This window comes from Chiloscyllium punctatum, chromosome 6, assembly GCF_047496795.1.
Source record: "Chiloscyllium punctatum isolate Juve2018m chromosome 6, sChiPun1.3, whole genome shotgun sequence".
In the NCBI taxonomy this organism is placed as follows: Eukaryota; Metazoa; Chordata; class Chondrichthyes; order Orectolobiformes; family Hemiscylliidae; genus Chiloscyllium; species Chiloscyllium punctatum.
In genome coordinates, this window is record NC_092744.1 from 63,947,344 (window position 1) to 63,966,200 (window position 18,857).

The 18,857-nt window shown below is 37.6% G+C and overlaps 1 protein-coding gene across 7 annotated transcripts in view; it reads left to right on the plus strand.

Moving 5' to 3' along the window:
- Positions 1-18,857, plus strand: part of LOC140479024 (SPRY domain-containing SOCS box protein 1-like) — a 214,301-nt gene that overhangs the window by 87,437 nt on the left and 108,007 nt on the right. For 6 of the 7 annotated variants that reach the window (XM_072572803.1, XM_072572800.1, XM_072572804.1 and 3 more), the window contains one exon: positions 7,616-8,454. In XM_072572803.1, the coding sequence (XP_072428904.1) occupies positions 7,761-8,454 (694 nt within the window). In that variant the 5' untranslated portion in view covers positions 7,616-7,760. Of the gene's footprint in view, positions 1-7,615; positions 8,455-16,055; positions 16,709-18,857 lie in introns of those variants that run through there. The other variant, XM_072572805.1, reaches the window with a different exon arrangement.

The window sequence follows — 18,857 nt, forward strand, 5'->3', positions numbered from 1 at the left end:
TCAGTCTGAAGACTAAAAGATAAACAGCATTTAATCCCTTTGTCCTACAATTCCCGACCAGAATGAAGAGGTTAGGTAACTTCCTCCATTAATCTCACACTAGAAGCTTCACAAACAAATTGATTGGAATTGTTTGAACACTTACTGTTTATTTGTAAGTATCCTTGAGGTCCTGTTCCACCTCCAGGTCATTGGCTGACAAAATAAGTTACAACTTTTCCTGAAGATTAACCAGAAAATAATCAAACAACGAGGCTCGGTCGTATTTCTGCAGCAGCAGCTGGGTGCACCTAAGGCTTTAATTCAATGGTGACTTACACTAGATTCATGTGATCATGTTTCCTGTGCATCTGGCAATTTGGTCATAATAAAGTGCACTCTACCTCTGCCCCAAACTTTTGCAATTGGATGAACCCCCTTGATTCTGTGTTTCAATCATAACCAGTGTTTTGTGGATGCATGGTTCTATAGATGTGCTTTAAACACAGTAGCTACCTTTATAGTTACAGATTTGTCCCAGAATGTTTGTAATTCTTTGCGTTGTTTGTGCTGCAATATGCTCGTGTTTGAACACTAACCAAGAGTCAATTCTGGTCGTACCTGTTACTACAACGACTACAAGAATTCAGAAATGGATCAAGGTTTCTCACATTAATAACTACTATTTAAATTACTTTCAAAAGTTTGATTCAAATAACCTCTCTGAGCCATGTAGAATCAAGAGTTAAGCTTTTGAAATTTTTTGAGGTGCGCGAAGATTTTTACATGTTCAAAGTGTATACCATTGCACCCAGGCTACCCAGATTCATTCAGTATCAGTGGGATGAGATGAAGTTATTTAAAAGACTGGGGAGAAGAGTTGGGTCCACTTAAGAACACCAAAGAAAATTTCCAAATTAAATACTGTTGGGATTACAAGATGATGGAATATAGGGATAACAAATGTACAAGTGAAAATCAGCAAATTTGGTAATGAAAATTATGAACAAAGCTGCCAAAAAAACATTCTACTATATCAAGTATTAATCAACTAGACTGGAAAAGGTGAAAAGCAAGGATCAGATCAGGGTTTTGTTTCGTGGCTGGCAATATACCCACAATTACATGAAGAAATGTGTATGAATGTCAAATAAGGCAATTTGTTTTGCTAAGGGTTTATAATCTGTAATAGTAAGGGAGATCAGAGAGATCTACCCATTTACTTGATTTGGGAATTGGCCCAGTATGGCAGGAATGACCGTAATCAATCTAATGAAACTATATTGGAGATTTTTTAAAAAATAAATTGCAGGAAGCAGCTGGAACAAAAATATAATTAAATATTCATGAAAAGTATCAATTTTACCCAGTTAAAATAAGCAGAATTAGAAATCTCTTAAGTACAACTTTCAAGTGCTTGCTTACAGATAGTTTTAGCTTTGTGTAATGCAATTTAAAGTAAGTAATGACCTGTCTTTGGACAATCATGGTTCAATGGTCCCCTCAGCTCTAATTCAAGTCCACTCTAAGAATTAAGCACATACACTGGGTTGATGTTTCAATGCATTACTGAGTGAGGGTAGCATGTTCAGTGGGTTGTCTTTCAAATGAGATATGAAACCAAGGTCCTGTTTGAACTTGCCTCTCAGGTTAATGCAAAGAGGCCACTGTTTCTATTTGTGTAGTGTATAATTGCAGGTCTTTTATAAAATACTTCAATGTCATCTGCCATGCTTCCAGATCTGGCTTCCAGATTTCCTGACAATTTGTTTGCTATTCCCTCAGTCCTCGTGGAGACCGCATTCCACCTTCATACCCTCCATGTGTGTCACTATCACCAAGGTAAATGGGACAGACTTTGAACAGCTCTAGCAACTCCTGACTAGGTATCCATAAGGTGCTGTGGGCCGTCAACGACAGCAGATTTATACTCCTCAATCTGCAACCTCATGACTTGGTCTATCCCCTAGTCAATCATTACCATGACGCTAGGGGATCAATCCTGGTTTAATGGAGAGTGTAGGAAAGCAAGTCAAGAGCAGCACTAGGCAAACCTAAAATTGAAGTGTCAACCTGGTGTCGCCACCAAACAGGACTACTTGCATGCCAGACAGCATAAGCAGCAAGTGGACTACTTATCTCTGTCTCTCAACCAATGGATCAGATCTCAGCTCTGTAGTCCTGCAATGTGAATAGTGATGGGCAATTAAACAATTTGCTGGAACAGGAGGCTCCATAAATAACCCCATCCTCAACGACAAAGATCACGCTGAAGCCTTCGCTGCAATCTTGAGCAAACGTGCTGAGTGGTCCAGCTTGGCTGCTTCCAGTGGTAGCCGAAAATGTGTTGCTGGAAAAGCGCAGCAGGTCAGGCAGCATCCAAGGAGCAGGAGAATCGCCATTTCGGGCATGAGCCCTTCTTCAGAAATGCTGCCTGACCTGCTGCGCTTTTCCAGCAACACATTTTCGGCTCTGATCTCCAGCATCTGCAATCCTCACTTTTGCCTCCAGTGGTACCCAGCATGACAGAAACCAATCTTCACCCAATTTGATTCACCTTACGTGGTATCAATGAATGTTTGTGGCATTGGATAGTGCCAAGACTATGGGCCCTGATGGCATTCCAGCAATAGTACTGAAAATTTGTGCTCCAGAACTTGCCACTCCCCTGTCCAATATGTTGCAGTACAGTTACAACACTGGCATCCACTTGACAATGTGGAAAATTACCCAGGTATGTCCTGCATGTTTTATAGTTTTTTCAAAAAAGGACCAAACTAACCCAACTAATTACTAACCGATCAGTCTCCATTCAATCAGTAAAGTGATCGAAGGTGTCATCCATGTGCTATTGAGCAGCCCCAGCTCAGCAGTAACCTGCTTAGTGACACCCAGTTTGGTTTCCACCCAGTGCACTCAGCTTCTGACCTCATTACAGCCTGGGTTGAACATGGACAAAAGAACTGAATTCCAGAGATGAGGTGAGAGTGACAACCTTTGACATCAAGGGTGCATTCGACCAAGTGTGACATCTAGGATCCTTTGCAAAAATGAAAGCAATGGGAATTGAGGCAGGCTCTCTAGTTGAAATCATACCTGTCATTGAAGATGATAGTTGTGGTTGTTGAAGGTCAGTGATTTCAGCTCCAGGACATCCCATTGGGGTATCTGTTAGGCCCAACATCTTCGGCTGCTTCATCAATAACCTTCCCTCTATCATAAGGTCAGAAGTAGGGATACTTGCTAATGATTATAGTGTTCAGCACCAGTTGTGACTTCTCAGATATTGAAGCAGTACATGTTCAAATGCAATAAGACCTGGACAATATCAAGGCTTGGACTGACAAGTGGCAAGTAAAAGTGCTTCACCAATGCGAGGCAGTGATCATCTCCAAAAAGAGACCATCTTGACATTTAATGCTGTCGCAATCACTGAATCCCCCACTGTCAACATCCTTCAGGTTATCACTGACCATAAACTCAAATGGACTTGCCACATGAACAGTGACTGCAAGAGCAGGTCAGAGGCTAGGAGTACTTTAGCAAATAACTCTCATTCTGTCTCCTGAAAATCTGTCTGTCCATCTACAAAGTAAAAGACAAGTATGATGAAATAGTCATCACTTGCCCGGATGGGTGCAGCTCCAACAACACTCAGGAAACTTGACACTATCCAGGATAATGCATCCCGCTTGATTGTCATTACATCAACAAACATCCACTCCCTCCACAACAAATGCTCAATAGCAGCAGTATTGCTATCAATAAGATGCACTGCAGAAATTAACATCCTTACACAGCACTTTCCAATCTCATGACCACTTCCATATAGAAGAACAAGGGCAGCAAATACATGGGAACACCACCACCTTCAAGTTCCTCTCCAAAACCACTCACCATCCTGACTTGGAAGTATGTTGCTGTTCCTTCACTGCTGGTACAAAATCCTGGAATTTCCTCCCTAAGGACTTTGTGGGTCAACTTACAAAACATAGTCTGCTACTGAGCAGCAGTTCAAGAAGACAGCTCATTGCTTGCTGGCCAGTATATATTGCCCTTGCTGCCTTTGAGAAGCTGGTAATGTCCACATCCCACAAGTGAATTTTTAAAAAAAGTGAAGTCCACACCCACGTTTGCCAGTCAAGCACAGTGAGTATCAGTAATAAACAGACTCTCCTAATCAAACACAGAACACTTGAACACTGCACAAGCTACAGTTGGTGAGGTGCAGGTGAGTTCTGCCAGTGTCCATGCCAACATTTATCTCACCAGTATCCCCTAAAAGAAACTCTTTTGAGCATATGGCTATGTGAAATATTCCCCACTTGCCTTTTAAAACAGTTAAACAGTTGCAAAACTTTAAGCCCAAGTTTTTAAAGGCTTTTTATTAAAGTAAGTTTGTTCCTTACTTGCTGGAATCTTGTGTGTTATATTTACCCAGAGACTTAGCAAGTTAATACAATTCACATTCTGATTTTAAATCATGCAAAAAAAAATTGATTTGGATAAAAGAATTGATCCATGTTTATTGCTGCAGAAATTGAGCTTTGCAAGAGTAGGCTTGTTCAGGATTTCTGATTGTTCTTTCATCCAGAGATGAAATGTGTAAAAAGAGGGAGATGAAATTCCACTGTCTAACACCTATCCACCTGGCCATTTGCTCCAGCTAAAAGCAATGAAAAAAATTAGTTGAACATTTAGCACCTGTCAGTGGCAGAAGTGGAATTTGTTAAATGTAACTTTGCCCTTCCAGTTGCATCCCAGTCTTATGTACTTTATGCTGCCCTTGAAATAATTAGATGAAATGTAAAAGACAATAATGAGCTCATTAATCTTTTTACAAAACAGTTATGTATTAGAAAATTCTTCTCATCTGCAAAGAAATTTCCCTTTCCTATCCCATCTCAAAAAATCTATTTTCTGGGAACAGTACTACTTCTGAAGTGTTGATTAATGCTTATGATTTGTGAAATGTTTGGATATTCTACCCAATACTTGTAAAATGTAAAAAGCAAGTAAAAAACCTATGGAGACATGCAAAGCTCCAAGTGATAGGATGGTATGCTAATTAGAAAATAGGAAGCAACAAAAGGAGGGAAGGTGAAACGAAGCCCAATACTAGGCAGCTGGGGACTTGAAAGTGCCATTGCAAATTTCTTGGGATGGGGTATTTTGTTTGGATTCAATCTTTAAATGCCAGACAACTACCAGGTGTTTGAGAAATCTGGTCCAACGAAATCACAAGACTTCTTAAAAAAACTAAACGTGCACCTGAGACAATGACTTTGACCGAAGACACAGACTTTGATCCTCAGCAGGCAATGCTAACTTGTCAATTCTGAAGCCTGAGAAGGTATTGCTTCATTTTGAAGCATGAATTTATTTTAAGAAGTTACAGATAAAATAGCAACCTAAATAAATTGACCATGACTTTCTCCAATTATATTGTTTAAATAGTTCTGTATTCTAGTTTAATTATTGGTGTTTTGTTATGATTTGAGATTAGATTAGATTAAATTCCCTACAGTGTGGAAACAGGCCCCTCCGCCCAACTAGTCCACATCTTCCCTCCAAAGAGTAACCCACCCAGTCCCATTTCCCTCTGACTAATGCACCTAACACTATGGGCAATTTAGCATGGCCAATTCACCTGACCTGCACATCTTTGGACTGTCAAGTACCAAGTATTCTAACACCTTTTTTCACTCAATTTCATTATTCATGGGAGGAAAAAGAATCTGACCATGCATCAGTTGTGTCCAGTAGTGTCGCTGCTCCAACTTGCCAGTTAGTTGTGTAGTAGTTGTGTTTTTGCTTCTATTTCACTCCTTTTAAGACAAACGTTCATTAATCCGGTAAATCACTGAGAATCGTTCCAAGAATCTGTTCTGTGACATATTTGCATAGCACATAACACAGTGATTACATAAGATCTTTAATACCATAATGCAACTGTATGATTGGCATACTGAGGATTGCTGATGAGATAATGTGATACAATTTGAGAGGAAAGGGCGAATTATGCTAAAAATCTGCAAATGTGTTGCTAGTGTGACTTCCTCTTAAATGTTTTGACCAGTGACTGTTAACCTAAAATAAAACACTCAATCTAGCAGAATTCAGAATTCTGCCTTCATTTAGATGTGGAAGATCTGGGATCAGGTAACTAAACATCAATACAAGTGGCACTTTGTTCAGAATTGTCTGTGAACTGGAATTTAAAATTAATCCTTAATATATATCAGAATCTGCAGAGAATGGAATTGATTGGTGATATACACTCCAGTTTTCGCTGTCCCTTCCCTTACACGAATCCTTCAACTAAAACCATTGCTATATGCCCCTTGCTGGGCCCTATTCATTCCCAAACTTTACTTTCAAGCTGACTCTGCTTCAAGATCAAATAGTCCTTCATGTCAACTGCTTTCCGGAACATTTGTTACATCACATCTTTTGGCTTTCCTCAATCCACTTGGGATATAATTTTCTGAAAAACACTACCAGGTACTGTAGTCCGCTGGAGATTTGTTTGGCAAAAGCTTGTCATTTTTAATTGAGATATGTGACTTCAAAGGGAAAACACTCAGATTTGCATATATAGTTAGGCGCATTTGACTTTAAATATAGGATTTGAAGATTTGAAAAGGCTGAAGACATTATGTAACATTTGGTAGCATAGAAACTGGCCATTTTGGTCCAGCAAGTCTCTGACCATGTTTACGCTGCAGGTAAGTGCCTCTCTAAATGCTTCGATTTCACCCAGTCAACGTGCGTTTTGATTTTGTTTCTCCTCTTTTTACTTATCTTTTCCTTAAACGCGTTTATGCTAATTGCCTTGATATTCCACTTACTCATCACTGTCTAGAAAAGCAGTGGCTTTATGAAACATCTCATAATTTTGCTTCCTAGTTTTGGATCTGAAAAATTGCAACTGAATTGCAAATAAATCATTTTGTAGCTAAAAACAGTTATTGAGTCAGCTCTTTATCTTCTCTTTTTTCTATGTGAACTGGCCGAAGTTTATTCAGTAGTTCCTGATACTTGTATTAGTAAATACATGGTATAAATGTAACTTGCTCATTTGTAACTCCATATAGTCTGAATGCAAAAGTGTAACTACCTGAAATTTAGATGGTAATGACCTTTTCCCATACAGCAAAGTTTATTATTGAAGTTATAAACTGTAGTATGACTATGTAACTTAGCTGTGAATGTGATTCAGTATTGGAAGATCTGGAAAGTAAGTACATTTTGTTTGGCACAGAATATCTTCTAAGTAATTGGGAATTTAAACTGAGCCACCTGAAAAATTTTTCATGACTCATCACTGACCCTATAGAGTGGAGAGAGCTTGAAAAAGCTAATATGGAGTCTGTCTGTCTGTCTCGGTGTCTGTCTGCCTAGCTCAGACAAAGCTTTGATTCATAATGTGGGAAAATTGAACCCTTCCTTTTTTTTTAATTGGTTACAGTCCAGGAATAGCATGATGATTTAGTTATGGAAGTACAGGACATACATTTCTTAAATTTGAACTAAAATCATGGAATGGTTATGAAACAGTGAAGAAAAGAGGAAAATGTAATGTGTATAAGAAAACCTCTCGTTAAAACTTATTTGCTTTCTTTTTCACTTTCAGGAGCTTTCCCTGAAGGAAGCTGTTGTTTGGCTGCAAAAGGAGGAAATAAATCAGTCTGCTTGTCATACTGTTGGCTCCCTGTGAGGTGCTTACATGAGGTAACAATAGGCCAAAACAACCTTCTCAGTGGTTTTTGAGCCAAGAAATGGGCCAGAAAATCTCAGGGAATATAAAGTCTGTGGATGTGAGGGAACCAGCCTACAGGCCAGTTAAGCGGGAGTTGCGAGGCCCTGATTTCTGCAAGCCAACTCGGCTTGACATGCTACTGGATATGCCATCGGCTTCTCGAGAGATTCAGCTAAAACATGCCTGGAACAACGAAGACCGGTCTCTGAACATTTTTGTAAAAGAAGATGACAAGTTAACCTTTCACAGACATCCAGTAGCCCAAAGCACAGATTGTATCCGAGGTAAAGTTGGATACACACGTGGGCTTCATGTCTGGCAGATTCACTGGCCTACGAGGCAAAGAGGAACACATGCTGTGGTTGGTGTGGCAACAGCGGAAGCTCCATTACATTCTGTGGGATATACCTCGTTAGTTGGAAGTAATAATGAATCATGGGGTTGGGATTTGGGTCGCAACAAACTATATCACAATAGTAAAAATCAGCCAGGACTAACCTATCCAGTGTTTTTGGAGCCAGATGAATCATTTGTCCTCCCTGATAGTTTCTTGGTGGTTTTGGATATGGATGAAGGAACGCTGAGTTTTATAGTGGATGGACAATATCTGGGTGTGGCCTTCAGAAGCCTAAAAGGGAGAAAACTGTACCCAGTAGTCAGCGCAGTCTGGGGACACTGCGAAATAACAATGAGATACATCAACGGACTTGACCGTAAGTCATATTTAAATCCTTTTTGTATATAAGGTAAAGGTAATTTATGATTCATAAAGAATATGGGCAACAGCCATTCTCAATCTCTGTCCAGACCAATTTTAAATTTCAAAATGGTTGTATTATGCAAGTCTGCAAAATAGTAAAATGTGATTTCAGATTATATGCATCTCCCATAATGGAGAAGCCTAAAATACACAGGAAAAAGGAATCCATTCCCACTGTAATAATGTGCAAATATTTTACAATTGAAGCATATTGTTTTGTAAAAACAGGATATCTGTTTGAACGAATTTTCTAGCTGTCCAGTTCTCCTATCTTTCCACTCTACCATCTCCCAATTCCTCACTTTGGATATTTTTAAGCAAACATAGCTACATGAGTGTACAGTACTTATCGCCACCATCTACCCTTGCCCTGTCTTCCACCTTCACACATTCTCAATGACATGGGCACACTGTTGAAACATTATTCTAGAGATTCTGATAACTATTTTTACAATAACGAAGACTAATTATTTCTCCAAAGTCTGACTGTTATTCATTCTCTCGCTTCACGTGCAATGTTTCAGTAGTGATTGCTGTATTCAAGATTGTTTATCTTCTCCTTACCATACCAAATCACCTGGATAATTATAGGTACGTTATACCATCTTCGTGGAGGTCAATTCATTTGGTACTGACTAGGGATTGCATCTGGGATCATTCAGCTCTGCATGGTTGAGCCAATCACTGGGTGCTACAGTGCTGACCATCATGTTGAATGTGATACTGAAACTGTTGTACAATATTATACTAATAATTAGCAGTAACGTCTCAAAAGATTTATATTTTAAATATCTAACCCCTCTATTTTAAAATTTGCATTCATATGAAGTATCCAACTCTTGGACTAATTTAATATAAATTTAGAGGAAATGAAAGAATTACGTTCATACTCCATGACGTCAGGGTGTCCCAACACACTTACAGTATTGAAGTATATTTGAGCTATAGTCACTACTGTAATGTTGGAAACTCAGCTGCTGATTTGAACCCAGAAATGTGAAAATAACCAAACAATCTTATCTATTTGATAAATAAGTATTAACCTGAACATTAGAGATAAACTCCCATGCTTCCTTGAACACTGCCTATATTATCTCTGGTGTCCCATTTGAGAGGACAGATAAAGCCTCTGGTTGCAAAGTTTCATCGACAAAACAGTTCTTCAAGCCATGCAGTGTTTTCTCAGCCAAATCCTAGAATAGTAGCCTTAATTTTGTGCTTGAGTCTCTCAAATGGGAAATGAGCTAGTTACCTTCCAGCTCAGATTCAAGAGTGGTACCTCGGAGTCACACTTAACACTTTTTAAAGAAAAAACTGGTTTTTAATACTGTGGGAACCCCACCTTCAAAGAATGTCAGTGCCAAATTGGAATCATATTATTAACATTTTACAGCTAGTCCCAATAACTTCAATTAACTTCATCTCGCACAACTTGTTTTATTTTATTTTGCTGCGTGTGCATACTTCACAATTATCTGTATTAAAATCAATCTGACATTCTTTAGCCTATTTAAATGCACCATAAGACCTTGGATGTAGTTCATTTCTCTAATTTGCTACTTCCATAGATATAATTCTTAGTGGTGTTAGAAAATCTATAATTCTTTTATTAGAATTTGTTTTAACTTCCATCTGATTTGTCACTATTGAACTGCAGCAGCACTCTGCATTTCTGGTTATATCTACTTTATCTTTCCCTCATATACTTTGGAACTATAAGTGTTAGTTTTTCTCTCCCTTTAGCTTTTGGGCAAGGGCTGTGAAAGAAGAGAAAGATGTTTGGAACGAAGGATGTTAGATAATGGGCAAATTAATTTTTAAGCTACAAGCATAAGGATTTTATTAAAGGCCATGCTATTGGATCTCCTTTGGGTTAGATGGTGCTCACTATGAACTTTATCTTGCTTGGGTTAAATGATAAAGCTGTTACAAAGCAAATGCTGAGCAGGGAATAATTCACACTTGTGAGTGAATTATTACATTGTAGCCAGCCAGTGAATTAAAATAACCAGAAAAATCATTCATGGCCTGTAGTGGTCACCTCCAAGGTGATAAATGAGTCCAGCTTTATGTTGCTGTTTTTTTCCCCCTCTCCTCCCCAACTCTCTCTCCTCCACCAACGCCCCCCCCCCCCCCCCCAAACAAACAAATTGCAGCTTTTCTTTATTTCTATTTTTGAATAGGTTTTTCTAAACTGACTGATCATTTGTGTTGGCAGAACATTGCATGACCTCAAGTGTGTGATAAATTCACACTGATTTATGATTGTTTCCTGATGAGGTCTGGAATTGATTTCAAGGAAAGTGCTGTAGATACTATAAATCCCTATAGTATTATGTGCTACAGTGTGACTGAATTGACAAAAAATAAGCAGTAGATGTATTTTAAGATTTAAATGGAATTGAGATGGTGGGGGGGTGGAGGCGCTATCGGTTAAATGGCTGATTAGTACATTTTTGTCTAGTAATGTCTTTATTTGAATTTGATTATAATTTTGCAATAATTAATTCCGGTTGGGCCAGAAATTGAAGCAATTTGACCCTCCTCCAACATTTTCCGTTCTCTTCTCTTCCCTCCGTTGTCTGTTCCTCACTCGAATAAAATTCCAAGGGCATGTCATCGAAATGACCATTCTTCACACATTGTTATTATTAGCAAGCTATTTGGCAGTGGAGGGAATTGCAACTGGACTTGGTCCTGTGTTGCTGAATCCCCTTGTGGGTCCATACATTTCCTGACACAGGTCACTGGCTTGGATTCAAGAGAGAATTTATGTGCCTCAACTGCCCTCCTGAGTAATGTCAACCAACATGCTAATGGTTTAATTTTAGATATAATTTTAATATTGTCTGTTTGACTTTGAGTAGTAGCCTTAAGATTTACTCACAATTTTTAGTTTTGTTGGTCAATATGATTTTGACTTGACTATTATTTTCTTCAACTTATGTCCAAAGATCAAGGAAAGCTTGCTACCTCATAATTATCAATTACTATGAAAGAAGTAAATACATTTTTAATTTGTTGTTTTATATTGTTCAGGCCAGCTAATTAGTTTTTAGTTGTCTTGAATGCTATTTATTGAAGAGCTCTTTGTGCAAAAGAAACTAAAATTTAACAAGCAAGAAAAAATGGCAAAAATTGACTTGTTTTTGCAATAATAATAATTAAAAAATGATACAGACAGAAGATGAAAACAGCAGCTCTCTCTCCCTGGGATATTGCCGTAACTGAACAGTCTGCAAAGAATGTGTTCTTCAAATTTCTCAATTGTTTCAGTAGATGAATTTCCAAAAAGTCGTCTATGTGCTTATACAGATTCCAGGACAAAGGTTTTGGCCACAAATCTTTGTCAAGTGGGTGGGGGTTTTATTTGATTTTACAAGCCACATTCAAATCTTGGTAGACATTTCAAGTATACAGTATTATTAAAAAGGAAAAGAAACAGAAGTTGCTGTTAAAGCTCAGCAGGTCTGGCAGTATCTATGAAGAGAAATCGGAATTAATGTTTCTGGTCCACTGAGGAGTGGTCAAGGGACCCAAAATGTTAACTGATTTCCCTTCACACATGCTGCCAGACCTGCTGAGTTTTTCCACTGACTTCTGTTTTGTTTCTGATTTACAGCATCTGCAGTTCTTGACATTGCAGAAATTGAAATAAAGCTCACTTCAGTGTACGTTTACACACATCATTCCCAATTCTAACTTCTAAAATATTTGCACTTGAATTGTTAATATCTTTTATTGTGGTACACATTCTATAGATAACCTTTGCTGTGTTTGTTCTGCAACAGTCAACATATCTACCTTTTTAGAAGTGAAATTGAAAATTTGTTTTTCAAAGTTATGCAGTGGGATTGAGTTTTTCCTCATGATACAAAATTGCATCATCATTGTTGGATGGCAAACCCATCTAACCTACACATCCCTGGACACGATGGGTAATTTAGCATGGCCAATTCACCGAACCTGCACAACTTTGGATTGTGGGTAGAAACTGGAGCACTTGGAGGAAACCCATACAGACACTGGGAGAATGTGCAAACTTCATACAGACGGTTGCTTGAGGATGGAATTGAACCTGGGTCCCTATATTATGTGGAAGGCAGTTTATTAAGGTTAATATGCAGTTCTGTCCAGTTTGGATCATATTGCCTGAATGAAAATTCTATTGAAATTCTATTTTTAAAGAGAGTAGCAGTGATTGAGAGGCGCAGTGGTGCCACCCTTTCCTCTGCGCTAGAAGCTCTAATTTTCATGACCCACTCCAGGACTTGAGAACCGTGGATGGTGCATCTGTAATATGGCCAGATTGATCTGTAAACTCTTGGGATACAATAATGACAGGCAGTTTTCTGGTCATCTGTGCTTGATGCCGAGTATTGCCCCTCAAACAACAACCTGTACTGAGAGGTTGGTCACCTGTAAACCCGTTCTTAGATGAGAAACTGAATATGTTGAAGAAACTTGGCAAATGTAGCATCTGTAGGGAAAGAACTAGTTAACATTTTGAGTTCAAAGATGCTTCCTTGGAACCTTTTTATTTCAGATTTCCAGCATTCACTGTGTTTTGTTTTTATGCATGTTGGTCTCGGGCAATTTGTATGAGCAAAGATCAAAAAAGTAGTGAATAACTACAATATTAATTATTGGAGAATTCTTGACGAATGGATTTCTTTACTTTAGGATTGCAAACTACACCAAAATAAGTAAGAATAAGGATCCATTTTTATTATTGTAATGACCCTTGTGTGTTTGGCCTGGAACACCCATTGTCTAGACATGATCTAAGTCCAAGTTGATATCAGTTTCTAGATACTACACCGAAGAATGCTTTACACAATTGTAGATTTCAATATATTGTTAGACAATTTGCATTCCGTTGAAATACATGTATGGAATAAGAGAATTTTAATTGCATCAAGAATATTCAGGGGTTCCCAATTTATGACCATCTGACTTAGCGAATGCTCATACTTATATTCCTGCGTAGGATCACATTCGTAATTCAAAAGATCTGACAAATGAATTTTTTATGTTTGCAAAGGAGCCATTTGAAACCAGGCACTACTTGTAATCTAAATTTCTGCTCCTTTTGGATTCTTAGCCTGACAAAATCAGGGCATCAGTCATGTTGATGGATTGGAAATGAAGATGTCTTATTAGTTTTGTTTTAGACATTGGTCTATCTCTAAAAGTCAGAAGCTTCATGACTACTTGGCCTATGTTAAATTAGCAATTCTCAGCTGGAGCTGTCTATTTGGTGAATTTAAGAAAAGTATCTAAGAATTACCACTGTTGGTTACTAAAGAAATGGCATGATGTTCTGTGCCGTCAGGTTGCTGATCCTTACTGACAGTATTTATGCATGAGAAATAGACTCCAGTGTGAGGATCTAAAAGTATTATCACTGATGCGAGAAGTCATATTTTAAAAATAAGGGGTCGCCCATTGAAGACGTTGATGAGGGATAAAAGAAACATTGAGAATCTTTGGAATTTAGAAATTGAGAATTTTAAAAAATATTCTTGAACACAAAAGGGATGACATTTAACAGAGTTTTGAAGGAGTTGGGGTTAAAATCAAATCAGCCTTAATCTTATTGAATGGTGGAGCAAGTTTGGATGTTCAACTGGCCTACTTTGATTCTTTTTGTTTGTATATTCATGCACAACCACATCCTAGTTAGAGATTCATCACTCTTGGATGACAAATAGAGGAAGAAAACGGAGAGTTGTTATTGTGCACTCATTACTTCATGTACTGAAGGATTTCTTTCAGTGCTGATGGTAGAACAAAATTCCACAAGGATCACTTTTGTTTTGCATGGTTTTGTTGTTATAAAGCCATAAAGAAAAGGCTGTGCAATCTAGTTAGAATTTGTAATTTTCAACTGATTTTTTTTTGTTCTCATCTTCTTTATTCTATTCAAATTGCCTAAAACAATTTGAGCAGAGGTGGAAATAGTTTTTGTTTCAGCTAGATCTCATACTGCGGTTTGTCTATCCTCCTTTACAGGATGAATGTAGAATAATGACATCTGGCAGATTTGAGCATCTTAAAAGTCTTTTGCTGAAGATGTGACTTTAAATAGGTTATTGATGCTGATTCCAAACAGCCAGCGAGGAGGATAATGAAATTAGAAATGGAAAAGCCTTGAGCTGCAGGGGATTGATGTGATTCCCGACAATTTTAAACCATGTGCAGTGAAAATGTTTTTTGAAAAAGGTGTGATTTAAACTTACAGGGAAATAAGTTGTTTTGGCAGTAAATAAATCAAAATGAATTACATGGAGTCAAACTTAAGCCAATTTCGGTCCCTGGAGGTTAGGTGCTGGCTTGAATAATCAGAGTAATGTAACTGCTAAGCATAGCTCGTGTGTTTCCCAAATGAAGATGTTGCTGTGTTTATAGTCACAAAGCTTCTGTTTTGTGACAGTCAAGGTGATTAACTTGGGTAATTGACAAAGTACAAGTTAGGTCACTTCTATTCTGGGAGGCTCATAATACATTCTGTGCCCTTGACCTGTAGTGTAAATTTTGGCTCAGTGACAGATGTCTCCATGGATCTTAACATGTATCAATGTTAGAGTTTTTTGTGAACTAATGAAGATACTTTTTTCCCCAGGAGGTAACTACTGAAGTAATTACATTTTGAATAAAAATAATGATGAACTTTGTCCTAAAAGTGGTACCATAAGGAATATTTGTAATTTTTTTTGAAACTTATGAGGAATCTATAATTATTGGAAGTATTTGAAAATCACCTTTAAAGAGTTTGCACCAATTGTGAAGGGATTGATTGTATTTTCTTGGACAATAGGAAGTATTGGTTCACGTTACCTGACCCAGATGTAGTAAGAACAGGAAGGAAAGTTAGAATCCTGAAAACTGGCAAACCCAAAAGGACAGTGACAACAGCAGAACAGAAGATTGAAAGTGATCTTCATAAAGATGCAGACAGAGAAAACTTAACTTAGTTTGTGAGGAGATGAAGCAATTTTTTATTGTTAGGTGTCTCTTACTATCTAGTAATAAAGGAGACAGGAAATCTCAGCAATATGAGCTGGCTAAAAGGTCTGAAATCTGGTAAACTGTATGAATACCCTCTAGAGGTGCTAAAAAACTGTATGCTTTGAACACCAACTTGGGAGTGATGAATTATTTTCATTAAGATATCTAGAAAACATAGATTATCAGTGTTGACGTAATCGGAGGAAGACTGTGTTCTTGGAAATGTGTTAATGATAATCATACCCATGAAACTCCAAGATAAAAGCTGCCATTTCATAGAACTCCTGAATTCCTCTGAACAGTAGAATAGTAAATCCTGGAATTGTTAAGGGAGAGGTTTGGAAGCTTGTTATCCTCTAAGAAGTAAACTTGCTGTGTTGATTATTTAAAGTAGAATTTACATTTTTTTTATTTGATAAGTTATTCTCCTTAATTCTTGTTTATTTGAGTCTGAATCCAATTAAAATAGCAATATCAATGCATGAAATTTCATTGGTAATTTCTTCTGTGGAGCCGTTTGTTGAAGTTATGTTTTCGTTACAGTGATCCTAACACATGGATTTTCTACAAGAATGGATATGCATTCAGTGTCTTTCATGATATCACGATGTCCCAAATTTTACAAAAGCAAGATTTTGTGAAGATGATTGTTTTATCTGTCTTGCTAATTCAGATTAAAATGGCATACTGAAAAAGGAGCATGTTGCTACCTGCTAATATTGATCAGTGATAATCTGATGTGACATGGGAAATGCAGGACATGGTGCCAAAGTGATCAGAAATCTGTGTCAGATTTGATACCTGAAAACAAAGGACAGCTGGCATTGGTTTTGGCTGCCTTACTGTTGCATTCTTTGGAGAAAATGGTCCGGAATGTGAGAAACAGCAACAATAATTATGAACAGCAGAGGAAATAATGTTTCTTTGTTAGCTACCAGACAGAATGCAGAAAGGAAATCCTTCTCTGTTCAAAGAACTGTTGGTAAGTTATGAACACCGGCTTTGTTGGGAGAATAAACTTGTAGTACTGCTGCTGGATGACAGTTTGATATCTTGGAAGACTGATGGATAGACGTTTAATGTTAAGTGATTCTCAACTCACAAATAGGGAGAAGCGTGCCTTTTGGAACCTGGGACGAACTTGGGGATGATCTCAGTAAAGGCTGGAATTCTGTGGAAAGCTTACAGCAGTGTATAAATGCATTGAAGTTTTTGGTTGTTACAACTCTAATGGGAAATGCCTTTTCTGTACTTACCATGGAGTATTAGTTGTCTACTACATAATGTTTAGTGAATGTTGATTTTAAAGACATTAAAATTATAAAAACTTAAGACCTTGTCATGTGACTCCTTGAACTGGTCATTGGGAATTCCATCACTTTTTTTAAAAACATTGGCAGTCTCTGTGAGGATCGTGACTCAAACTTGTTCCTGTAAACTTGTCAATTTTGACATGTCCTATATTTCAAAAATAAGTCCTTCATTGTTTACCAACACCCATCACATTGTGTCAAGTTTACTATGAGAAACAGACCATTAGTCCCAACTGGTCCATTCCCCTAACACAGTCAATATCTTTCTAACTTCCCTACCTGGACAACCTTTTTTCTGCTTCCTGCTTATCTAGCTTCCAGGATAATGACCTAAGGTGGCTATCTTTGAGTTAGAGAGTTTCGTATCTAACTACTCTTTTAGCAAAGCATTTTCTCATAAACACTCCATTACACATTCCCAGGATATTGTGTTAGGTGCTGAGTATCAACTATGATACCAACAAAGAAATTATTGAAACAATCCAGACAAACTTGATGATATGGGATGAGAGTGAATTTTCAAGTCTTAGACCTTAGTTCATGGTTCAAGTGATGAAATGTGCCCAAATTATGGTGTTGCTCTGTCATCTTGCAGAGGACCTCTAGCTCTACCCCATCGTGACCCCCTCAACCTCTCCACTGTCTGTAAATTGTAAGACAACATGTCCAACAATGAGTAGTGAATTAGAGAGATTTCCTTTTAACAAAGAATTGAGGATACTCGAGTTATTTTCCTCAATCTCCTCCACAACTCTGTTCCCAGGTAACCACCAACATCCTTCTTTCTTCCAACTGAGGCTATGTTATTCAAAGCTTTGATTTTGTATTTGGCCAGACGTAATCTCCCATCTGCATCTCAATAAGATCACTTATTTCTACTGTTATAACCCCTAACTCTATGCCTGCGTCATCTCATCTGTTGCTGAAACACTAAAACATGCCTTGATTATGTCAATACTTGATTATTCTAATATGGTTCAGACCATCATCCTACATTGTACTTTCCATAAACTAACCTGTCAAAGAACCTGGTAAAGCTTATTGGTTTTGAGTGATCAACTATTTGGACAGTTGTGTTGAGCATTAGGTGATTTCATTTCATGTGTAGCTATTTTAACTCTGTCTATACTGTCTGTCATGTTTGCAATCAAACTTAATTTCAACATGTGATCATGTACTGCAAGCTGAGTGCAACACTAAAGGAATTTGCTTTATTAGATGTGCTATTCTTCCAAGTGAGAGGTTTAAGTGTGATGCCCAACTGCTTAGCCAAATGGGCATTAAAAATTCTAAGACAGAGGGTTCTTTCAATGTACTGCTAAAGTTCTGCCTATAGCCAACATCAAAAGAAAAAATTAGAATGTTTGCTTGTTGGTAGAGCATTAATATATCCAAATGTACTGTAGGTTTGTGATATAACTTCTAAAATACTGAAGCACTGTACAAATGCAATTACTTTCCTAAATCTATTCATTTTTCTATGATTTAAAGCTCTCAACTTGAGCTAGGTTAAATTATTTAATTTTTTCTCACTGGTGTAATGCAAATACTGCTTCAGAAGTTGTGCTTTGGTATAAAGTGGTTGTCATTTTTTTGCTTATTTATTTATTTGAACTTGCTATTAAATTGTTAAAATATTAGCATGTTCTTTGTTTCTGCTCCATGCCCCTCTTTCCCTCTTTGTTGTAAAGCTTTCTCACAAGCTTGTCCATAGGGTTGATTGACACTTGTTTAAACTTTCTGGTGAGCTGAATTTACATATGCTGATTAATTCTATTTCATGTGAATAGCTGCAATTTAGTTTACTTTTGATGTGATGAATCTAGGGTTTATTTAGAAAAGAAATTACACAATCCAACTTGTTTTAGCATATGCATAACTCATGCTAAAAGTATTAAACAACTGTAGGAGTGAATAGCAAATGTTCCAAATGGAAATTATTCCAATCATAATCCATTTGATGATCTTCTGGTTTTCTGTTGCACATCCCATGCCAGCCAAGCCTATCATGCTCATGTCATATTCAATCTTT